Source organism: Aspergillus heteromorphus (genome assembly GCF_003184545.1).
Source record: "Aspergillus heteromorphus CBS 117.55 chromosome Unknown BO70scaffold_27, whole genome shotgun sequence".
NCBI classification, from domain to species: Eukaryota; Fungi; Ascomycota; class Eurotiomycetes; order Eurotiales; family Aspergillaceae; genus Aspergillus; species Aspergillus heteromorphus.
In genome coordinates, this window is record NW_020290432.1 from 151,593 (window position 1) to 174,946 (window position 23,354).

Here is a 23,354-nt window from a genome sequence, read left to right on the forward strand (position 1 = left end):
TATATGCGCTGAGCTCGAGCAGCCCACGAAACAGAAAGGAGAAATGAGTGTGGCCACCACGACGCGTACCAGGACCAGCCTGGAGTCCGAAAAGAGGGAGAATAACACAGGAAGTCGGAGGAGGAAGCGGTGCGTGCTGCAGCAGCTGCGGTGTGGGGAATGATGGGAAGCAAGTTCGCAGGCTCAGCCGCTCGGCGCGGGAGGGAGAGAGAAACCCCCGTCCGTGGCCGATCTCCGCACCGCCGCAGTGGTGGATTCCATCCAGTGCCTGTCCGGGAAGGCCCGGGAGGGACAGCCATCCATGAATAATGAGTCGATCTTTGGCGGCTTGCACTTGTCTCCGCGCTGCACATGGTGGTATCTACTATAGTTTGAGTGATCGCGAACTAAGTATGGCCCCGACTTGATGCGGGGTAGAAATGCAGCACTGTAGATAGGGAACTAGTTTCGCATTGTATTTGAGACAGTAGCAGTCCGCTAGATTCTAATAAATACACCTATAGCACATGGTAATGGGTGGCATCGCTCTACAATCATTTCGCCTTGGGCTTTCGACCTCGGGCCTTCTTGGGTTTCTCATCGTCGTCAATGAAATCATCGTCGTCCGCAGCTTTCTTCGTCTTCTTCCCCTTGGCGCCGCCCTTCGCGGCCGATTTCTTGGGCACGCGAACGTACTTGTCCTTCTTCAGATCAAGCTCCTCTTCCTCGTCATTGTCCTTTGAATCGTCTTCCACAGCCGCTTCGTCGTCCGACTCCTCGATAGCATCTTCAAGATCGGGCTTCTCCTTCGGCATTTTCTTCGGTACCGTCACACTGCTGGCCTTCATAAAGGGGAGGGGATGAGAGCGTTGGTTGTAGATGCGCGTGAAGGCAGCCTTCGTCTGAGTCTCCAGCTTGACCTTGGACTCATCCATGGGGCCCAACCCAAGCTCCACAAGAGCATCCCAGTCCTCCCTCGTCAGGAAATAACTGTCCATGAAATCAATGACATCGTCAACACTGTCTTTACCCTCTACCATCAACCGACGAACCAGTCGGTCCCAGATGAGCGGCATATATTGCTGTCGGATTTCATCTCGGTCTCCAGAAGCGCGGAGACGCATGTGACCTTGGATTTCCTTCATGAAACGCCACAGTTTCCCTGCAATGCGTGTTAGTGAAGTTCTGGATAGACCACAAAAGATCCGACCTACCTTGTTTACTGTTCTGACCGAGCCAGCTCGTAAACGCGGGCCGTTCCACCATGTTTCCGTAGATGTAGCTCGCAGGTCGGACGAAACTAAAGACGGCATGAGTCGGCATCAGACTCCATTGCTGCTGGGTTCCATGGATCATTCGGTCGACAAGATCACCATCGCTAATACTTGAAGCTGCGTTATCTGCCAGTTCAAGTAGCTTCAATTTCTGTTCTCGGCCTTGATACCCGCCAGCCAACGCTGGCCTTGTTTTCAAGTAGTTCTCCTGAAGCATCAGATAGCTGAACTCGTGGTCGTTGAAGTAGAGCTCGGTCTTCTCGTTCAAAGTAGCACCCGAGCTCGGGGAGAACATTTGGGCACTGAGGATCTTGCTGACGATATCCCACGGCTTCAGGATCACATGTTTTTCCCAGGCCTTCGACATCTCCCGTCCCTTCTCGTAGTCCAGGTTTTTCTGGTCCAACTTTACGGTCGAGAGCATATTTATGACTTGACGGATATCAGCGTTGGTCCCTGCAATCAGGCTATCCAGGACCTGAGGAGGGATTTTCAAGCCCTCGCGGAAGCAAATGGTCGAAAGTCTGGCCCTGATCTGGTCGGCTGTCGGGCGGCGGAAAGGAAGCTCAAATGTGACATGGTCAAACGGCTTCATTTTGGGAAGCCTCCGCTCGTTACATATCAGAATCAGCGGTATATGGGTCTTTTTAGCAATCGCTGCTAACGCGCCGACACCACCCCGATCGCCAGCAGACATCCCATCAACTTCGTCCATGATGAGGACCAGGTTCTTCTTTTCGCTCTCAACCTTCTTGCCAACGCCTGAGAAATAGCCCTGGAGTGACGTGGTATCCAGGACCCCAAGAAGGCCGTTTTCCACAAGCTTCTTGCTTCTTGTATCACTCGCATTGGTCTCAACAACATCGTATCCCTCCATTCTTGCGACCAGATGTGCTGCAGTCGTCTTGCCAATACCAGGTGGACCGTGGATCATGACAGAACGGTAAAGGCCTGATCCATCTTTGCCTGGTTTTTTAAAGTTGGCCTTGGCATTCTTGTGCCATTCACGGAGCCAAGCTTGTAACTTTTCGACAACTCCCTTGTTACCACATATCATGCTGGTCGAAGTTGGGGCATATTTCGTGGTCCATAGACGATCATCGGTTTTGGCGGCTTGAGAATTCGAGGGCGGTTGAGATCCTGAGGGAGCGTTGTTGCGCGTGGCCATTGCCTTACGCTTCTCCTCGCGGTCAATCTCAGCAGCCATCGCCCGAATCTTCTCTTCATCGGCTTTCTTCTTTGCCTCGTGTTTTTCTGCCGCCTTCCCGTCGCCACCATTTGCTGGAAGTCGCCGGATCAACTCAAAGAGACCTTCTTCGTTGATCGTCTTCAGATTATGTTGTTTGATGGTAGAAAGTTTCTTAGGCCCAGCGTCAGATCCTAGGACAACGTAACTGGTCTTTGAACTTGGAGCTCCCGTTACTTTGCCGCCGAACTTCTTCACCAATGCTTGCCCTTCATCGCGACCCAGGGAATCCAGAACACCGGTAAAGACAAAGGTAAGGCCTGCAAGACAATTTTCTTCTCCTTCCGGCATCTCAGCGCTCCCGCCCACAGGAGAACGTGAGCGCTGAGCCTGAGCGGCAAAGTTGAACTTCTTTTTTTCTCCCGTCTCAGCTGGTGGTGATGGTGGCCGGATTATAGGGATACTATCAAAGATATCCTGGATCTCCTTACTTTCAGCTTGATCCTTTTTGACAGGAGACGCTTTTGCTTTCTTTGGCGCACGAGAGGCTGTCTTGGCTTGATCACCCTTCTTAGGGCTAGTCTTGAACTCGGGGTCCTCATCCTTCTCAAAAGCTTCGGATTTCCGCTTCCGTGCTGGCTGGGAGGTCGCTGACTTGGTTGCTCTGGACGGTCGCTTAGGCAGATCCTCCATAACCACATCGTCATCCGAATCGGGAACGGGCGCCGGCTTCTTACGCCCTGACCTCCCAGATGCAGCGCTAGCTGGCTTTACTGCCAGTTCTTCCAGGTCACTGTCACTTCCTTGCTCCTCTTCCTCGACATAATCGTCGTCGCCCTTGCCTGTTTTCTTGTATTCCGTCGCAAAGATATCGTCATCGCCGTGTTCCTCATCATCAAGAACGGTCGTAGATTTCCTGGTAGACCCACGGCTAGCCCTCTTCACGGGCTTCTCGGCCTCCGTGGGTTTCTGTGGTTTCGGAGATTGTTGAGCAGCAGGTTCATCGGCGAGGGCAGGCTTAGACGGTTTGGACTCTTTGGTGGTTACTGGAGCGGTGGTTTTAGCGGGCCTTCCTCTCTTTTTACTGGACGCGAAATAATCCGAAGTCGACGTTGGTTCTCCCTTCGACGGTTCTGGCTTTCTGAGGTTGTGCAATCAGCATACCGTTGGTAGTAGAGACAGAATTGGTCGAACGTACGGCTTGCTCGGGGCCTTCTTCGGAGTCACAGGTTTAGCTGGAACGGCTTCTTCATCGTCACTGTCATCGACAACCTTCCTTGTCCCTAGAGGTTCAACGTCAATGGAAAAGCCCACTGGAGGCGGATGATTATTTTACTTACGCTTTTTTCGAGTCGCAGGCTCCTGTTTGTGCCTGGTGGTTAGCAATGGAGTTCCGGATGAAGATATCGGAGAGTATAATGTTCATTTCGACATCAACATACCTCCTTCTTCTTCGGCGTCGGCTTCGCGGGCGATGCGCTCGAGCCTTGACTGGACTTGCCGCCAAAAAAGCTCCGAATATCGGCAGGCATGATGATGGGGGCTTAGTGTAGCATGCCCCGGTGTAGAATGGCTCTGAAATGAAAACTTGCGACCAAGAGAGCATGCACCGAAGCACTCCCAGGCTACTAGTACACACCACTTTGGACCAGCAGGCAGGAAACACGACGCGCCTGCCTGGAAGCTCCGGCGGGCGACGTGACTTAATTGGCTTACCTAAGACGGCGCGCATGTGGCACGTGCGTAGGCCTTCTCGTCCCGTTCGGGAAGTGGAATCGGCCCTGCAGAGACGCCGAGGGCCTGAAACTCTGCGGTCTATCCAACAGTCGCTCTCCCCCTCCCTCAATCCCCAACAAGCACGGCGGATTGACCCGGATCGCAATGGGTCCGCAACTGAAAATGTTCTCGGGCCCTCAGATGGCCTTCTTCCGGCCGTCCTGTGAGACTCCCGCAACTCCCACCGGAAAAGTTTTTATGTCCTGACTCGATGCGGCACCCATAGGTTTGTCGACGCCCTTCTCGGCCTTCCCACTATCACGATGCTTTTCGACAACCTCGCCTGCCCTTGATTGGCTTACCCCCAAGGTCGCCGAGCGATCCAAGTCCCCCAAGGGTCGTCCACATGTCGCGACTGGTGGTTCCTCCCGCGGTACAACGGTCGTCTGGGGCCAGTATGGCTTGCGGATGAAGGACCACGACCGTCGGTTGCCGGCCTCGTCCCTGAAAATCGCCGAGGATACGATCAAGAGACGTCTGAGGGGTATGAACTACCAGTTGTACAAGCGAGTGAGCGCGAACATCGGTGTCTACACGAAGGGAAATGAACAGCGTATGGGTAAGGGTAAGGGAAAGTTCGACTACTGGACGGCCAAGGTTGCCGTGAGCAGAATTGTCTTCGAGCTCCAGGGTGACCTGCACGAGAAGGTCGCCAGGGAGGCGTTCCGTCTGGCGGGTCACAAGCTGCCCGGTACGTTTTCCGCCCCAAAGGCATCGACATTCAATAAGCAGCCAACTAATCATACAACAATCTAGGCCTTTGGGAATTCGTCAAGAAGGGCGACCCGCCCATGGTCGGAATAACCAAACTCGGCAACGGAGTCACCTTGGAAACCCTCAAACGCGCACGCAGAAGCCCAGCCCTGGGCACCGAGAACCTCCCGAAACCCCCCACCTCCACCTCCTCCAGCCCCTCTGCTTCCCAATAAATCCAGCGCGCCAATTTCAACTTCAAATCATGCCCATTACCACGGTTTATTCACAACAATTTTGTTTTTGTGACGTCTAGGCCCCGACGTCCGAACCAGGCCCATACCCTTGTTCTCTCCTGATTTTTGCCGCCAGCGCTGCACCCTCCTCCGGGGTTTCGGGCTTCAGGTCTTGTGTATATTATCATCAGCTTTAGATTCTGTGTCTTCCGATTGATTATCGCCCGGTGTTGATGTCTTCATACGCGGAGTTAGGAAACGAAGATCAACTGTACCTTTGTCTGTGAATCCGGAGAGACCCGAAGTAGACTCTCCTTGTTCAAGCTTCCGTGCGAGAGGAGTGTCTCCATTACCGTTACCGTTGCCATTACCATTGTTGTTGCCGTTGCCTCCCAGAGTGGTTCTCATTTCACTCGTCGTATGTTGGGAGCTGCCTAGAGCAGCGTCAGCTTCCCATTCCCAATGGAACTGCGCATTATAAAGAAATCGAACACACCGCCCAGCTGTCCCGTTTGCTTCTCTGGTGTATCAGTGTACAGACGGATAGATTCATATCTGCGAACATAGTTAGCTACAGAGTAGTCGGATCATGTCTGAGCCTTGCAACCAGATCGGAGCCGCACATACTGGGTGCTTTCGCCACCGGGTTCAATGTCCATGAGATTGGGGTTAGACATAATGACAGTTGTGTGAGATACAGAATTATTTAAGAATCAGGAATAAGATCAGTGGGATTTACAATATGTCCGAGGGGTTGAGAGACTGGGGTTACTAGTAGCAGGTTGGTTGAGGTCCCGCTAGGAGGTAGAATGAGCGAGTATGACGTAGTCTATCAGATGCACCTACCAAGGTTGATGGTGACAGCGTACCTGGTGGCCTACACATATGTTTGCGGGTGCAGAGATGATGGAAAGAATCTGATTAATAAACTACATGCTGTCATACAATCGTGTCCAAATCGGTGGCTTAAAGCCCAGGTTATGGCTGTGACGAACTGCTTTGTTTCTCCACATACCGATGCAATTGGCGCTAGCAGTTATGAATTTTTTTTTTTTCATTTGAGCTTGATACAATATGCATAGACAAATACAGGTCTACTTGTGGGAGAGATAAGAGCACTAAATCAAGAGATCAGGTCTGGTGCAGAGTTACAAAGAGCCCGCCTTTTTGTCCAGGCTCGATGTCCCCGATCTGCTGATGGGTAGTGTACAGTTGAAGTCATTAATCATCGAGTACTATTAGCTTCATGGTCTAAAAATCCATGCCCATCAAATAACTACTAGAATGTCAGTGATCGATATTCTCAGGCTGTGGAAAGTGGTCAAACCTTTCGTAGATGCGCATGAATTTAGCAACGAATGCTTCAAGGTGGAAGATCACTTTCTGCAACGGATGTAAGTAAGATCATCTAGCAACTAGATACGGATGGAAAACTCTTACGCTGCCTTGGGTTATTCTGTGCTCGTAAAATGCCGACCACATGATCACGTCGGGTTTTAGAGCGTCGTCGACCTTGGCGATCAGCCTGAAAGTGAGGGTCTAGTGCATTGTCAGCATGCCTGGTCTTCTTCGCTTGGTGATCGAGGTTTATCAGACCTTGATTATGGTCGTGGGCGGTATGCAATGGGTCAGGAGGTCATATAGCCGTGAACGGACTTTCAATAGTTGAGCCGGTGAGCGCTCTGCCAGAATCTCATCTGCGGTCAATGAGATAAGCGCCTCCCAATCTGGGGGCGGGATTGGCGTGTTGTCTGTAACTTTTTCACTGGTAGGCAAGTTATGTTAGTCAGGACTAGACTACCAACTGCGGAGATTAATCATACTTCTGCGCGTAAATGGCTTCGAACATAAGAAGCGCACGTCGGAGGTTGCGCCCACTCTCATTCGCTATCCTCTGATTGAGTCCATCGGCCTCAGGCCAGCCTTGCGTTTTACCCGCAGATCTCAGAACCGAGCAAATATCCTGTTCGGTCGGTGCAGCAACCCTGACCAGCAGGGTCCGAGACCGGATAGGAGCAATGATATTCGACGTGCTGTTCGCCAACAGAATCAGCCTCAGATTCGGGCTGTATTTCTCCATCGTCCGTCTCAGTGCCGCCTGAGCATCACGAGTCAAGTGGTCGGCCTCATTGATAACAACCACCTTGAAGCGTTGCTTCGCCGAGAGATCGACCTGCTGGGTCTGTGCAATCTCCTTCAGCAGTTCCTGCACGACGACACGGTCGTAGTTTCCAACATCCGACGGCGTAATTTCCAGGTGGTATACAGAGGAGACGATGTTGAACTCGAGCTTCCGGTTGCTTGTCGTTTGGAAAACTCTGGCGTCGATCTTGATCTTCTCGACTCCGGAGCCGTACAGTTCTTTCAGCGTCGCGATTGTGCGTGTTTTCTTGCCAGCGCCGGATGGTCCGTACATAAGCAGGTGAGGGAAGTCGCCGCTTTGCGCCTAATGCATAGAATGATAAGTAAGAATATGCCCTTGTTGGTTGGTATATGCTTGGTTCTGCTCACCAATGATTTCAACCGCGCAGAAAGCTCGGGGTGGTATGTGAGAGTATCGAGCGAGCGTGGTCGCAGTCTGTCAACTAGTAGAGCCATATTGCCGACTGGAGGTTAAAGTCCAAGGAGGTTGGGTCAATATCAAAAAGCAGCTTCGTATGGGCCCTACTTCATGAACGCCCGGATTATTAGCTGATAGCTTGGAGCGCAGACGCGTCGGGCGACACGCGAGCTTAATTGGTGGTCCGTGCACGATGCTGACTGGATTCCGGCTCCACCAATGAGGATCAAGTATGCAGGGTCATTGCAGCTGGATCTACAGAGTACAATTGATTGATTGAGTTGGAATAATCCAACAGATTGAATAGGGAACCGTGTAGGATTGAGGACTGAGCGCATACCAAAGAGTTGTATCGTACTTTCACACTCTACCAAGGTACTACCTGAACGCCTGAATAATATACACCGAATTGAAACTCCCGCCGACCATACAAGTAGCGTCAGTAAATCTCTGTATGTACATGCTCTATGATACAAATGAACGCCAAAGGGCTCTTTAAGCCTGTCAATATGGCGCAGTCACGTTAGTTCCCTTGGAGAGGAGATGGATGTTCCGGTATTATCCGGAGAGTGGAGCAAGAGCAAAACAAGTCTCTTGGATGTCTCACTCGATGGCGCAGACCCAAACTCATACTGGGTCTAGAGCTGCTAGAAAGCACAATATCCAGTGAGTTTGAAAGCAAAAACAGTTCAGTTTCGCAGTGCCTGAACCATCGGCAGGTATAGCGGCTCATTTATATTGATACCACTAGCCTGATGGCAATGGCTTCAGCACACCATTGTCATCATATCGCGCCTCTGTTATGAGTTAGCAATCTTTAAAACATTTAAAACTCGTATCCGGGTTTCTCTTACTGAAAAAGGTGTATGAGAGTGTGATAGTGTCAATACCCTTCATCGTGGGGTCCTTGGCGAAATCCGGGTCGATGAAAAAGAACACGGGCATATCAACCGATTCGCCTGCGTTCAGCTTCTGCTCATCGAAGCAGAAACATTGGATTTTGCTAAAGTATGGAGCGACCTGTCCAGGAGTCACACTGTATGTTGCTACTCCGATGATATCCGTCGGGCCCTGATTCGTTGCGGTGAAGAATGCCAGTGCTGTTTCTCCAGGCAAAACACGAACTTCACGTTGTTGCGGCGTAAACTTCCAAGGCAAGACATCCGAGACTGATCCGTTGAATGTGATTCTGAGGCGGCGAGAGTCTGTGACCGGGACAACTCGGGACGATGTATCATTGTCTCCTCCACGGTGTGTAAGTACTGGTTGGCCGTTCCAGCCGGTTTGTTGGCAGATCTGTCGAAATGAAGCAGTTAGCGTCTGCATCAGGATATAACTCGCGACAAGCTAGAGCGTACGAACCATCTTGTATAGAGGAACGGAACCATAAGCCAGGGCAACCGTCCCGAGAACCATGCTAGCGGTATAGTACCTATCACTCGTCAGAGAGGGCCAGAGACCACATTGTGCTCGTCATACATACAGCGTCGAAGTATTCCGCTTTTGCGATTGGGGCGTTTTGAAAGGCGCTTCGGCATTCTGTCGTAAGCATGAATTGCGCGTGAAGAATCGCTTCCCTGACTCGAAACATTTCGAATTCGTAGAATTGGACAGGCGAAAGCCCAGTCCAGATAGAGGGAGCCGCCCGCACGAAGAAATCGGGCGCGAAAACATCATCACAGGTTTAGATGTGGTGCGGGGAGATTGGAGAGATATGACCCTCAACTCCAAATTGGATAAGCTACCTGGAGCACGTGATGCAGCCGATTTTAGCGTTTCAGGCAATGTCCGCAGACTATTCTGCCCGTCCTTCCCGACCGCCTCTGTTTACCGCTTCTAGTCGGCACTGCATCGCATATCCGGCTGTAGCCGGTCATGTCTCCTTTAGGAAGTTGGGTCCAAGTAGGTTAAGTAGTATCATAACCAGTGTACAGTATCTACAGTGGAATGCTACACTCGACAGGCTCTTGGTATGATTCTTTTAGTTCTACCGAGATGAATATGACCACGTATTGGCTAATGATGCCATCATCCGAGGAATATATAGCAGGAAGGAACAACGACATACTCGAGAAAATCATGCTGCTTGACGACGAACTAATCGTCGAGCCTCTTGCTGTGTTGATAGCAACTACAGAAATTGCCCCCAGACCGGTGATCAATAGATACAGATCACTGTAATACATCTCAGGTGTACAATGGCTGGACTAGCTTCTAGGATCATACATGCCGAAGAACATCGCATTTCTGGAGGCCTGGAAGCTTCAGATATATAGGAATGGTCACAATAGAACTGGCACCAAAGTATATACAATGATTTTAGAACTCTGCATCCAAGAGGCTCTCCCTTTTTTACTAATAGTGGGTGCTTACACATATAAATTTGCGCTCTGTCTTCTTCCCTACTTATTATGAAAATCATTTTCATTAACAAGTTCTTTCCCCTCAAGTAATATTAATATTATCAGATAAAGCTTCCTCAAACATTCTAAGAACAACGAGTCGGTTGTATTATCCCCTTCAAACCATAAAGATGTGGGGTTGCCGATTGCCTCTATACCAAGTAGGAAGTGCCCTGAATATCATCCATAAAATAGGCAGGAGAAAATATTTCCGCATGTCTTCTCCGCTCTTAAAATAGAGTAATCTATGTTAATAGGATCTGCAAGGGTCCAGATCCTCCAAGATTATTTCTATCCTCTACATTCTAGTGCTAGATCTGATCCGACTGTCAATATTCTAGGTTGTAGTCTCGGCCCGACTCAAAATTAGGGCACGATCCTGGATTCTTCACAAAAATGGGAGAAATATGGGTAATTTTAATTTTACTACCCACGATCGTAGGTTCGCAGATCTACGATGCTAATTGAAGGCTGTTGTTTCAGACATGGAATAGAACTTGTCTAGATTCTTCATGCCACAGCTGGGCTAAATAGGTCTCCACTCTTGAAGCCTAAGACGTGTTTCATGTACGGGATTGTTTATTTGGCAGTTGACAATCGTGTCGACTTTTGCAACTAGGTAGAGTGAGAAATGAAAAGGAGAGATCCACATAAGACTTGGTCAAGGCCGAGAACACTGTCTTATCCTGCTACAATACATGGAACTACGCAATTTGTTGTACGAACTAATCATTAACTATTTTCTGAATTCAGTCGTATGCTTGTAGCCGATCCTGGTACGGCCCGTTTACAGTGGTGCTTTTCCGGCCGTTATAATTGGTTCACGATGTATTTACTGTCTACGCGACGGTTCCTCCTTACATGGGCAGGAAGATCGAAGCAGCTTCATGGATGTATAAGTGACTTAATTGTGCATGAGCAGGCGGATTGGTTTTGCAGATTGAAGTCACTAGATACAGGTTAAATGTGCTATATTCAGATATGTTGAAATCGTTAACTATATGCAGGAAGGCCAAAGAGAGGTTAAAAATGAGTAAATCATTAAAATTCCCCACCCAGCAAAGGAACATCCACGGCGTTTTTTGCTCGTACACGGTCAGACCATAACACCCCTACCGATTCTGCCAAACACGCCTCGAACCATATCGGGCCATTCCTGGAGACAGGTGAGGAGAATGGCGGCGCTGGTAGCAAACGCAATGCGTTCTCGGTATTGATACTAGATGATAAGCCACATCGGTTAGAAACTGAAGCACAAGAGACCCGGAGCCGGTGTAACCATCCCCATGTCATACAGCATTATCGAATCAGATGCACATACCTGTTTATCATAGAATCTCGGCAAGACCGTTGCGGCCGCTCTAGGTGCCACAAACAATGCGACTTCCTGCCGCTTTCGCGCGCTCTCGACAACTATACTCCACCCGCTCATCAGGCATCCGGCGCCCACGCAGAGCCCAGAGTCCCACATTATGGGCGTTACGGTGTCGCGATGGAAGAGTTTGGGCCCGAGCCTTGTCCGGGCAAGGCAGATGGAGTAGTAAAAGATGCTCACAAACGAAGCGAGGAAAGTGGAGGAACGCAGGGCGGTGGTAATGGCCTGTTGGAGGGATGCCATTGATTTCAATGACCGCAGGCGAAGAACAACCTGAAGAGGAATGTAGGTCGCACAGGCAAACTTAAACGTTCGAGCAAATCGAGATACGGCATGTTTCTCGCAGCTAGGACCGCAGCCCATGTGGACCATTTCGCATGGGATTGGGACGGTCTTCGAGGGGTCTCCCCACTCCAGAGGCCAGCTGTAGTCTTCGCACATCGGTTGCAGCAGTGATGCTTGTCCGGTGTCTTTCCCGTACACGAAGACCCCTCTCCGACAACGACGAAGTGCTTCGACCAAGCGGGGATCCACGCTGGCTGCTTCCCCGATCCATTTCCCGTAGGATTTGGGCAACCTCTCGGGTGCATAGAACCATGCCCACATCACGATGGCTGCGCTGGCGGCAAACAGACCCGAGTCTGCGAGTTTAGGCACGACACGCTCTGCTAAAGTCCATCGGTTTCTGGCCTTCCTCCATCGCTGCCACTGCGACCACCCTATGCAGACCATCAAGTCCACCGCTCTTGTGAGGGTGAAGAGGGTAAGATCCATAGTTCTACCAGCAAACTGGGGACGACTATGCGGCTCAAGTCTGCCTTTATTTTGGCTCACGGCAACTCCCTTTAGATCCGTTCCACCCTGAGGCTCGCATTGAATTCCCTGCAGTATTATGGGCCGTCGATTTATGATGCTAAAACTGAACCACGCAGACATAAACGCAGACACAAACCGGGTCAGCCACACGAACCTCAGGGGACTGCCCGTGAGATTCAGCCTACGATTCATGTGCGCAAAACATCGTAAGAGAAGGAATGGAATGAGAGTTGATCCCCCAACAAAGAGGGCACAGAAAGTTGAAAAGCTTTCCAGCCGTATTGTACTTTTCAATGCATTGAACAACTGTAGAGCCTTAGTGAGCCCGCCTTTTTCTGGGGAATGAGTGTTCAGAAAGGGATGTATCCAGAGATCCGTAAACGCATAGTGGATGAGGAATGGGGTATGCATGGGTAACCAGACAGAATAAAACAGGATACTGTACCTCCGTGAGCTTCTCTTTTAGGCTCAGGTCATGACCCTGGATTCGCCGTAGACAGGCGATGACCCTGGGTGTAGTCGAAGACAAATAGCCAAGTGCATAAGCGCGTATGATGCTGTACAGGTTAGCATGGCGCTCCGGATGGAAATGACCCCGTGAGAGTGAGATAGGGTGTTCCATGCCATTCCAAAGCTGAACATATACTTACGGCTGCAGAACCCGAATACGGCTGCGATGCCCGCGGGCAATGGTGACAGAGTCCATAGTGTCCCACGACCACTTAACCCATGACCCTGCTCTAGAAGTTGAATGTTTCCCAGCTCAACCTGTCTGCTGCTGTCAGAAACCATCTCGAACGTCGGACGACCAATCAACAGACAACGACCATCCACGGGAAAGGATAGGATGATTGGTCTCTGGAGCAACCGGAGAGTAGAATTGGACGACACTCACCGGGGAATCCAGGTGTCCCATCGGCCCAAGAGCTACAGAATAGGAAACTAACACAAAGCCCGTCCTAGGTTTGTGGCCGTTACCCAGAGTGGGACGTGCTCCGGAGCGGCCTTTTGTATGTAGGATCGATCAGCCGTGGATCCGTGCGACGTACAATTTGGATTTGGCCTCGGTGGTCGAAGACACGAGGGAAACAGCCGTTAAGGCTGGTTCAGGGGTAACAATAATATTTTAATGTCTTAGCAGTTGGCGACGATCCCCAGTTATGCCACGGTCCAAAGTTGGGGTCTACCAACCATCGCCCGGAGAAATGGGCTCGAGCACAGTCCAGCGGGGGGGGGGGGGGGAGGTTGTTGGTTGTAACACCAGTGGGCGCAATTTGTTGCTGATGGAGAAAAGAAATTGGGAATAGATGGTCTACGGATGGAGCATCGACAGATGACCCAGGACATCGACCCCCATCAGGCGGGGGAGGGAGCAAAAAGCAGGAAAGCTTGCGATGGAAATGCATGCGAACGCATTGGATGGATCATGGACAACTGACAAGACAAGACAAGACCTCCCCGGACTGGGAAATTGGTCCGAGAGTCTCAGAACGAAACATTACACGGGCGGGCGGGCCCTTCCCGGGCGGAAGGCCGTAATTTAGGTATTGAATCTGGTATTCCAGTTACGTCACGCGACCTCTCCGCAGCGCGAGAATTTTGGCATGTGATTGAGGTTGAAAAGGCCGACGGATTCCATGCGACAGACCACCAACCACTCCCACCACCACCACCATTCCCACTACCAACTCCACTACCACTGCTGCTGTCTCGGCAACCCTCTGAGTCTCACTCCGCTGTCGACATTCCCCGGATTCCCGCCGTCAACCTTCCCGTCGTCCCGTCAGCGTCAATGCGGGGGATGCTGTCTCGGTCAAGTCAATCTGGTCTTGACGGAGTTTCGTATCCTAGACCTCCGAGGATATCCTTCGCCTCCACCTCCAAATAGTAACGGCACCTCCCAAATCCATACAGTCTCTCATTTCTCGCGCGGGCTCGTGCCAGTCGCCGTACTTAGACGGATCAAGTCATCTCATTCACATCGCCGCTCAAGGCATGTTTATACTGTCTCCCGGCGCTGCTCTCCACCAAGAGTAGCAAACGCTGGTGAGGCTGGTTGCCGACATAAACACATCGCTTTCTTTCATATATAGTCGCCATCATGGATCAGAATAGGACAGAGGCGCAGAATGGCCAGAATACGCCCCTACCTGGCCCCTTCGGCTGTAGGTATATCGGTTGATCTCTTGATGCTGCTGTGCATGTCTAACGGGAACGACGCTCTAGATTCCTTCCTCTCCCCCATGGATACACCATACGAACCCGCTCCTGCCCCGCCCCCAGGACCAGCCATCTTGGATGATAATGAATCGACTATGCTCGATAACTTCTTTACCACGATGAACTCTAATCACATGTCCAGCGATTTCTGGCTACCCGGTCAATCAAATAAATCCCTCGGGGCGACCGATTTTGGCTGGCCTGACGACCTGCCTCCAACCTTTGAAGGCTCCACAACCTCGCTTTCACAACCAGCACTTTCCCATCGTGGCATGGAGAAAACTGGCATGGATATGATGGCTCACTCGGACATATTTGCGGCCGCATCCATGCTGTACCATAATGGGATGAACGGGCCCGATTTCAACCCTAACTTTGGACATCACTCATTTTCTGCACCAGACATAGACTACAACAACCTCAGAATGGATAGTCGCGGCAAGGTTCAGCTGCATCATAATCACGGGCCTTTAAAACAGGCCAACACATCCCCCCGTGCGCGCGCACCCGTGGGGTTTCATACTTCAGAGATGCTCTTCGATGTGCATGAGCCGATATCCCCTGAGCAGCAAGCCACTGCGAAGGTTCGCCCACTTCATTGGGGATCGGATGTCAGCTTCATGGATCAGGGATATATCGCGCCTCCCGATCAGCCAAACGAAGAGGACCGGACGAAGGAGCTGCTCGGCCACCTGGTCTGTTTCGAGACCCAATCCAGTACCGCTAACACCCGTGCACCCAGCCCTGTCCGCATAACGGGTAGCTATGACGGAGCTTGGGCGGACGCGGATGCGGCGGGGCAACTCAACAGCCTACGGAGGGGATATAGGGAAAGTATGGAAGAGGTATCCCAGCCGAAAAAGAAACAGAGAGTCTTTGTGAAAGAGGAAGATGACGAAAACTCCTCCGACGAAGCTTCAAGGCAGAGGTTGAAGAAACCCAAGGCCTCGTCAAGGCGACTGTCACATGATGCCGTCCGGAAACCGAGGCTGTCCCAGGGTCCGAAAGCAGCACGTGAGAATCTGACGGAAGATCAGAAGAGGAATAATCATATAATTTCCGAGCAAAAGCGACGAAATCTCATTAAGGAGGGGTTTGAGGACTTGTGCAGGCTTGTTCCCGGCTTAAAAGGGGGCGGGTTTAGCAAAAGTGCTATGCTCACTCAGGCCGCTGACTGGCTGGAGGAGATACTACATGGGAATGATCTCCTCAAAAAGCAGCTGCAGGATGTGAAGGCCATGAATATGAATGGCCTAGTGATGCCTCGGTAAACATCTCGATTTGTGCGATCATGACACCCCCTTTCCTCCCTCCTAGCCCCCCACTCTTATATCGGGACAGTTTAGCGGTCTTCTGGCAAGATGTGCATCACAGCCGAAAATGCAGGGGGTTCGATCTTGACGGCCACCTGTCTTGTTTATTCTGCATATGAAATTTTTGATGCCCCAATTTGTGGCTCATTATAATCTTCTTTCCCTTCTTGTGACACCTCTTCATAATACCCACTTGGTCTGGCTGTAATAGGTTTCTTAAAATACCACACGGAGACTTGCTGTCGTACTTATCTCTTCAGGACTTTTAATTACTGATTGTATTGGAACACCAGGTAGATAGTCTTGATAATCAAGCAGGATGCAAGCCCAAGGTGAGCAACTATTAGGCATTGCTAGTTGCTCTATGAACATTCTCATACCCAGAAATCCATTGATTTTCTTGCCCTGCCACTAGCTGTCGAGACTGCACCGAAAGACACCCAATCAGCCTATCATAAATAAGCATCATTGATCTTGGGCAACCTTTTGACAACCTCTAGTCTCCAGGAAGAGCTAGGTATTTCCTGAAGTTACTGTGCCCCAGAGATGACTTTAGAAAAGAAGGTCACCATCGGCAGTGATCTCTGGGCGCTAGCCTGTACACTTTTTCAGATCCGAACCGGAAGAGAACTATTCGATATGTTCGATGATGAGGATAATTCTCAGCTTCATGTGCTGGTCTTGCTACTCGGGCCGCTGCCAGAGCCATGGTGGTTTACTACGTGGGAGACTCGAGGACTGTACTTCGAAGACGAACTGGACTCGGATGGCCATACGGTGAGAAAAGAAGGGCCTGACAGAGAAGCAAAGGTGGATCAGTCACTCGTGGAGGCGCTTCAAGGCGGTATGAGATGAATTCTGGAGGGAAAGTGTGGTTGATTACATCCCTGATGAGGGAATAATGGCTTTTGCGGATCTTTTGGAGAAGCTTTTGCAGTGGGATCCTGAGGAGAGATTGTCAGCGGATCAGGTTGTCGAGTATCCGTGGTTTGATCTATGAATGATAGGGAAGGGTTGTGAAGAGTATTTAGTATTGAGGGAAGAAGAAAACAATTGATAGTGTCTTCCAATAGATGGCAGGGGAGGGGAAGTGGGGCGGGGCAGTTCCACAGACCCAGGATGGGCTAGCGCGATTTCGAGCTCCCCACGTGATCTCCTCAGCAACGGCGCGTTCGTTTATTGTGACGCTTCCCACGGGTGGCTCAGGCATGTGAGCGTAACAACACCAAGTGTGATCGAAAACCTATATAACCAGTTAATCCTTCATCTAAGACCTCCCCGATTTCTATCATCTACACTTTAGAACATGCCTCCTAAACGGAAGCGTTCCAGCAATGGGCCCGAGCAAGCTAGCAACGTGCGCAGTAAGCGTTACGCCTACTTGAAGCCTCAGGTTCGGCAGGTCTCCGAGAGAACCATCAAGTCCAAGTGGTCTACGCTTCCGGAGCCTGTGCAAGACAAGGTCCGCGATATGTTCCGGGCTCTCGAGCGTCCTGTCATAGTCCGGCAACAGAATGAGAACAAGCGGATCGAGGCGCAGGCGGCTGTCCAGGCGGTCGTGAAAAAGTACGGTTTCTGCTCTATTCGACCTCGGAAGTCCACTGTAACTAACTTGGATCTCTTGCATTGAAGTCTCGGGAAGCGGCTCCCTCGCATGCCGTTCCCACCGGTTACAAAAGACTCGGTGTTTGAGTATGAAGCCGCGCTTAAGGAACATGTACGCAGCGTCCGACTTGGTCTCTTTGGAAGTGGCACTGATTAAAATACAGTGCTCCCTAGAGGCGACCTTGGCCACAATGACCGACAGCATTGATCTTCTGAAGACCGAGGTTGAGAAGGAAGAAGCCTTGCTTGAGAGAGAGAAGAAGCAACTGCATGAAATGGAGAAGAATGCAAAGCGGGCCGAGACTGATAGGAAACGGCAATCGAAGAAGGTGGGCTTGATGCTGATTTTGTGTCGGGCCGATGCTAATGCTTTCCAGGAACACCCTGTTCTTCGACATCTCAGCAAAGTTCCCAGTGATCAGGACAAGAAGCAGGTCGAGTTCAGCCTTTCACACGGGAAGGATTCTCAAACAATGTTTGACGAGGTGAGTTTTCTGTTCTATCACTCTGTGTGCGAGGCTTATTTATGACGTGGTATTCTTCAGCTTGAAAACGATCCGGATGTTTCGAGTCTACTGAAACAACTCAATGGTCATCTACGGTCAATGCAGAACAACACTACTCCTCTCACTGGCTTGACAGACGCAATTGCCAGATCTCATGCAGCTCTAAGTCTGACGTTTATGCCTGAGGACTGAACATGCCATGCAGCTGCGTTGAATACTTAGGACCCGCCATATCGTTGCCCGTCTCTTGTGGTCCTACGACGAGTATGCAAATCTACGCGATCCAAGATAGACTGGACCCACGCGACAAATGAAATGCCGATCCGGTGAGTTAGCAGGGACGCCTTGCAAGCTCAAGCTGGTCATGTCAGAAGACCACCACATGACAGAGGCATGCATCGCTTGTGCATGTACACGATACCAGTGATGCATGGAGTCTTAGCTCACATCGGTGGAATGCTCAGATGGGAAGCTCTCGCACACTGCTGGCTGCATGTTTGAAGAGGAGTGGAAGTTGCCGAGCTTGTTCTCTACGCACTTGACATGAGGGCGAAGTTGTGCTGGAACACAACACAATACCTATGTCCAATAATACTTTGCTAGGCACATAAAGGCCCTCTACTTCTCGGCTTGCCGGAGGATTACCTATGGTCGCCTGTAGCGCTTCTATCACTCTCGATATCTCGCTATAACACCGGACTTTTGATAGGAGACGAAATTTCCTATTTATCGTACATTGTAGGAGCCTCCTACAAAGGGGCGCTATTTATATGCTGGAGAGAGAACCGAGGTAACGACTCTGTAGATACCGTGACAGACTGAGAGATATCATCAAATAATGCTCCTGACGACAGGATCCGATCGAGACCAATTTATCGCGGTTGACACCGTTTGTACGGAGTATTAGATAGCACATGGTCCACAGCTTTTCCGAGGCTACTACTAGCCGGGCCAGGGCTGCCGCCCGCCAATGCGGAGGAGCCCGGGAGATGAGTGAACCAAGTCCCGCTCTGGCGGGGAAACGTTCATGAGCCGATCGCATCGCGCGTACCCTCCTCACATCTCACATTTTCGCGTTACAGATCAGCTCCGCTGCCGTTGAATTTCCCCCTACCTCAGGCCACTCAGGCCTCATCGAATGTCTGCATCTTGCCACTTCCCCTGCCATCTGTGTTCCAGTCCGCAGTAATAGCGCCAGCAGCGAGCCGGACTCTGCGCAACAGCTTTGCGCCCAGCAATCAATGACGGAGAAAAGTGCAGCGCGACCGGGTACAGGCCCAGACCACCAACCCAGCAATGGGACAACCGAGAAACCACGGCCGGACATGACGGAGGAAGACTGGAATGCGAGGGAAATAAATGCGAAGGATAACTCGCAGGGCTCGCCGGCCCTCAAGCCTGAAGGTGCTGCCGCGGGGGCTCACTCCAGCCCCAAGAAACGTCGCAAGGTCAATCATGGTAAGGGAACAATCTCTGCCACGCATCCTGCAAGGATGATGGTAGTAGCCTCGCTCCTTCGCTCGTCGCTTTTAGACCACGTTGCTAATTGGGGTGCCACGTTTGCAGCATGCGTTTACTGTCGGCGATCGGTAAGGTCCCTCCTTCCCCTCCATACCGAATGGGCAACCCACTTGCCCCTCATCTGGCCTATCCCGACGGAACTCCCTTACTTCCTGCGACGTTCAATAGCCAGAGGAAATTATTGCTAACGGAAGAGCTTTTGCTCACGTGGCACAGCATATGACTTGTGACTCGGTACGACCTTCCTGAACTCTACCCCCTCAGTGCATTCTTGTGAAACATATTGCGCAGCTTCCCCCCCCCCTTCCAAAGAAATCAGCTGCTGACGACCATTTCTTGGTGGAAAATGTAGGAGCGACCCTGCACGCGATGTATAAAGCGCAATATTGGCCATCTGTGCCATGATGAACCGAGGGAACCTTCGAAACGCTCGCGGAGTGAAAACGACCATTCGGCGGCAGATGACGAGGGATCTTCAAACAATGAGTACCCGAATATCCAAGGAATGCCCAGAAACGTCGATGTCCAAGATGCTGCTGGTCAGCAAATCCTCCCCGATGAACCCACCGGTCTGCCGACCACCTCTGTGACCTCGGTGCAACAGCCTAGCAACATCTCTTCTTCTGGTCAAAACCTCGTCGCCAACACACAGCAACGTAAATCTTGAATCGATATGTTTTCAAAGCACGCACTAACTTGTTCATGCAGTCCTTGGTTACAACGAGTGGCTTGGCGGGCAGAGTCAGTTCCAAGACATGCACACGTTCCACCCTTCCTATATGTTCAACGCGCCAGAGGTTACCAACGAGTACAATCTTCTTGGTGATTTCCTCAGCAGCAGTCTTCTCGACGATGGGGCCGCGTTTCAGAACGATGATCTACAGGGAATATACTCTGACCCAGCGTTGATGAACTCCATGTCTACGTTGGGAGGCCCGAATGCCTCACTGATCCAGCAGTCGCAAATCTCACCGTCTCAGCCAAGTCAACAGCCCCAGGGCGATCCCATTCAAGGTCCTGTCCCAACGGTGGGCAACGACAAGGCAAGAGAGACGTATTACATGACCGCAGCAGACCCCTCTGGGTCTGACCCTCCAGAAGAGCGGATGAACAAGCTCCTCAAAGCCAAATATGATGCTGGTCTCCTCCGGCCGTTCAATTACGTCAAGGGATACGCCAGACTGAACCAATACATGGAAAGGCACCTGCAGCAAGCGTCGCGACAGAAGATCCTTCGGCAACTGGACAAGTTCCGGCCTAAGTTCCGGGAGAGAATGCAAAGCTTGACCGATATCGAACTCATCCTCGTGGAGATGTGGTTCGAACGAAGCTTGATGGAGTATGACCGGGTGTTCGCAAGTATGGCCATTCCTGCTTGCTGTTGGAGACGAACGGGCGAGATATTCCGTGGCAACAAGGAAATGGCAGAACTGATCGGTGTCCCGATTGAAACATTGAGAGACGTAAGCAACTCGGATCTATCTCTTGCCATTTATGTTATTATCTGACATCGTCGTCGTGTTTAGGGAAAGCTTGCCATCCATGAGATTATCGTGGAGGATCAACTTGTGAGCTACTGGGAAAAATTTGGGGCCATTGCTTTCGATAGTACACAGAAGGCGATGCTCACAAGCTGCACTCTCAAGAACCCCAACTCCAACTCACCTGGGGATGGGATTCCTTGTTGCTTCTCATTCACCATTCGGAGAGATAACCATAACATGTGAGTCAAGATGGACTCCTTGGAATACCTACATGACACTGACAGATGATTTAGTCCATCTCTTATCATTGGAAACTTTCTGCCATCGCAGCGGAAGGCCAAATGATGACCAAAGCCACGGATTAACGATCTATCAGTCATTCTTAGCAACATAGGCCTATGCTTTTCTTTTTTTCTTTTTTTTCTCTTTTTCTGCTTCATCCTTCTTTTACCCGCTGAAGGAGTCACTCTTCATACCCTTTCTGTCATCTAAGTATATGAGCTACTCAAAAATGTACCATAACATGTTCAAGGATCAAAATATTTTCGGAGGGGGCGACTGTGTATTTGACACCCGACAGAAATGGACTAGATTGGTCAGGTGAACCGGTTTCCCAACGTAGTAATGTCCAGCTTGCTTCCCAGGAAGACGAACCGGTGGCCTCACCTGAAGTGCGGCTAATCTACCGAATGTCAACCGATCACGACAGTTTGCTCTTATATAACAGCGATAATGGCAATTAAAAGTCCTAAAGAACAAGTTGAGGCTATACTAGGTAGGCATCTGCATCTCCTTCTGTTAACGTTCGAAGCTTCACCTCAAAAGTGACTATTGTTGACGAACTGGCCATCAGACTTTGCAGGAAAACTACAGAGCAAAACCATAAATCATCCAGAAAAGCAACATCTAATCTCCGATGACAATATCCGCAAGCAGATCGACCAGTACCTGAACTTATTTCCTTTGCCTGCAGGCTCATTGACTCCTGTGACCCGTCCTCGGTTCGACCACGAAGGGACAAAACTATGGAACAACTGCGTGCGACTCATGGCCATGGGGGAAACCGGCGATGGTCCAATGGTCCGGTGCAAAGGTATCGGTTAATCCTTCCGGGATGCTTGATCCTCTGCTGAGCAGACACAGTAAAGGCACTTGCGTTTGTGATGATAGAGGCCGCCGCGCCAATCCGGGATCCGGGTATATCATATACCTCGACATAATATGGATACTTCAAAAAAGGCTAATGCCGTTCAAGGATGCAACAGAGCTTTGGAGACGGCTTTTCGACTGGCTATGACTTGCATAGGCATAAATCCCCTCGAGAACTAGCTAAGAACTCCCATTGACACCAGTTATAGAACAAAGCTGTCTCGACCTAAGCCAGAAGATCATCGAAACTGTGGCTGTGCGGCTGGACAAACTCGAAAAGGCACAATCCGACATAGAAAAATCCAAGCTGCAGCAGTTTAATACAGAGTATTACATGCTCCGAGTCTATCTAGTAGGGTTTATATTTCACAGAAAGTCACGAACAAGCTGACCGCTCGGATCCAGTCTTGGTTCCAGGGACGACCTGATATCGCAGACCATCTGTTTTCCAAAATACCGAAATCAGGTCACGAGGGCCAAGGATTTGTGATGGATATATGTTATAAAGTCGGCAGTCTTGCACTTTCGCGCAAGCAGTATGATGTTGCGGCGAAGTGGCTGGGAAGAGCACTGGAATCATGCGAATGGATCGGTGGTGCTGTTCAACAGCCGACGATAGCGCTTAAAGATAAGGAGCTTTTGATACTCCATGCTTCTGGTTTGGTATTTCCACGTCTTGGCTGAGTTATAAGTAGCTGACCTGGTATAGTTCGAGCCAATCTCCATCTTGATACAGCGGAATCAAAGGTTTCCCTGGCTCGGACGTTGGAGAGTTTGAAAGTGGTATGCTATGACTTCAAGGCTAATGTACAATTTGTGAAGCTACTAAAAGCAAATAGCAATATGGTTGTCTGTTTCCTGTTCGGCTGATTCAGCTGGAGGTTCTCAGCAGAGAGCTGAACTGGGGCGCCTATATTCAAGGTCGCTGGAACTACAGTCTATCGTGGTTATGATGCAGCTGATATCTTGTTTATAGTGTTGAACGATGCTATCGAGTCGTTTGAGCTTCGGGATATAAACGTAAAAGGGTAGGTTGAAGGGTATTGTCTGACTATTGCTGGCTCTGATGAGTTGGATAGAATTCTCCACTACATACAGCAACTCCAGTATTCAAGGTTAGGTGATCCCTGCATTCAATTGCGCCGATCTAACCTAAATAGCCCCGAACATTACGCTCAAGCGCTCAAGCATCTTTTAACCGGAAATATTGCTGCATCCTGTCATAAAGAATATAGTCAGTTATTGGAGCAAGTATTTGT

The 23,354-nt window shown here is 50.4% G+C and overlaps 9 protein-coding genes across 9 annotated transcripts; 5 read left to right on the plus strand and 4 right to left on the minus strand.

The window, feature by feature from the left end:
- Positions 1-533: 533 nt before the first annotated feature.
- On the minus strand, positions 534-3,971 carry BO70DRAFT_298328 (replication factor C subunit 1; the record flags this gene model as incomplete). The annotated part of the gene is made up of 5 exons (XM_025539602.1): positions 534-1,141; positions 1,194-3,576; positions 3,634-3,722; positions 3,780-3,801; positions 3,882-3,971. The coding sequence occupies 5 exons, from the start codon at positions 3,969-3,971 to the stop codon at positions 534-536; spliced, it is 3,192 nt and encodes a 1,063-aa protein (XP_025396245.1).
- Positions 3,972-4,231: 260 nt separating this feature from the next.
- Positions 4,232-5,579, plus strand: BO70DRAFT_431851 (mitochondrial 54S ribosomal protein uL16m). The gene is made up of 3 exons (XM_025548271.1): positions 4,232-4,378; positions 4,442-4,906; positions 4,972-5,579. Exons 1-3 carry the CDS (start codon positions 4,321-4,323, stop codon positions 5,142-5,144), a joined length of 696 nt encoding a protein of 231 aa, XP_025396246.1. The 5' UTR covers positions 4,232-4,320; the 3' UTR covers positions 5,145-5,579.
- On the minus strand, positions 4,800-5,821 carry BO70DRAFT_381982 (uncharacterized protein; the record flags this gene model as incomplete). Its single annotated transcript, XM_025545506.1, has 4 exons — positions 4,800-5,315; positions 5,420-5,578; positions 5,641-5,699; positions 5,772-5,821. The coding sequence occupies 4 exons, from the start codon at positions 5,819-5,821 to the stop codon at positions 5,221-5,223; spliced, it is 363 nt and encodes a 120-aa protein (XP_025396247.1). The 3' UTR covers positions 4,800-5,220.
- A 363-nt stretch (positions 5,822-6,184) lies between these two features.
- On the minus strand, positions 6,185-9,397 carry BO70DRAFT_389521 (uncharacterized protein). The gene is made up of 9 exons (XM_025546083.1): positions 9,188-9,397; positions 9,067-9,136; positions 8,559-9,000; positions 7,656-7,729; positions 6,968-7,590; positions 6,741-6,909; positions 6,585-6,683; positions 6,472-6,527; positions 6,185-6,420 (listed from the first exon to the last, which is right to left on the minus strand). The coding sequence occupies exons 1-9, from the start codon at positions 9,379-9,381 to the stop codon at positions 6,396-6,398; spliced, it is 1,752 nt and encodes a 583-aa protein (XP_025396248.1). The 5' UTR covers positions 9,382-9,397; the 3' UTR covers positions 6,185-6,395.
- A 1,805-nt stretch (positions 9,398-11,202) lies between these two features.
- BO70DRAFT_373537 (uncharacterized protein) lies at positions 11,203-13,003 on the minus strand (the record flags this gene model as incomplete). Its single annotated transcript, XM_025544919.1, has 4 exons — positions 11,203-11,325; positions 11,428-12,603; positions 12,743-12,854; positions 12,948-13,003. 4 exons carry the CDS (start codon positions 13,001-13,003, stop codon positions 11,203-11,205), a joined length of 1,467 nt encoding a protein of 488 aa, XP_025396249.1.
- Positions 13,004-13,961: 958 nt separating this feature from the next.
- On the plus strand, positions 13,962-16,085 carry BO70DRAFT_365061 (basic helix-loop-helix domain-containing protein). Its single transcript, XM_025543964.1, has 2 exons — positions 13,962-14,462; positions 14,524-16,085. The coding sequence occupies exons 1-2, from the start codon at positions 14,399-14,401 to the stop codon at positions 15,786-15,788; spliced, it is 1,329 nt and encodes a 442-aa protein (XP_025396250.1). The 5' UTR covers positions 13,962-14,398; the 3' UTR covers positions 15,789-16,085.
- Positions 16,086-17,136: 1,051 nt separating this feature from the next.
- On the plus strand, positions 17,137-18,133 carry BO70DRAFT_298282 (uncharacterized protein; the record flags this gene model as incomplete). Its single annotated transcript, XM_025539600.1, has 5 exons — positions 17,137-17,396; positions 17,463-17,547; positions 17,600-17,764; positions 17,813-17,920; positions 17,981-18,133. 5 exons carry the CDS (start codon positions 17,137-17,139, stop codon positions 18,131-18,133), a joined length of 771 nt encoding a protein of 256 aa, XP_025396251.1.
- Positions 18,134-18,996: 863 nt separating this feature from the next.
- Positions 18,997-21,495, plus strand: acuM (gluconeogenesis transcription factor RDS2). Its single transcript, XM_025548272.1, has 7 exons — positions 18,997-19,399; positions 19,475-19,530; positions 19,679-19,696; positions 19,815-20,118; positions 20,171-20,925; positions 20,989-21,185; positions 21,240-21,495. The coding sequence occupies exons 1-7, from the start codon at positions 19,183-19,185 to the stop codon at positions 21,289-21,291; spliced, it is 1,599 nt and encodes a 532-aa protein (XP_025396252.1). The 5' UTR covers positions 18,997-19,182; the 3' UTR covers positions 21,292-21,495.
- A 134-nt stretch (positions 21,496-21,629) lies between these two features.
- Positions 21,630-23,048, plus strand: BO70DRAFT_389528 (uncharacterized protein; the record flags this gene model as incomplete). The annotated part of the gene is made up of 8 exons (XM_025546084.1): positions 21,630-21,721; positions 21,800-22,039; positions 22,090-22,143; positions 22,202-22,252; positions 22,305-22,447; positions 22,501-22,687; positions 22,805-22,878; positions 22,935-23,048. Exons 1-8 carry the CDS (start codon positions 21,679-21,681, stop codon positions 23,046-23,048), a joined length of 906 nt encoding a protein of 301 aa, XP_025396253.1. The 5' UTR covers positions 21,630-21,678.
- Positions 23,049-23,354: the final 306 nt, after the last annotated feature.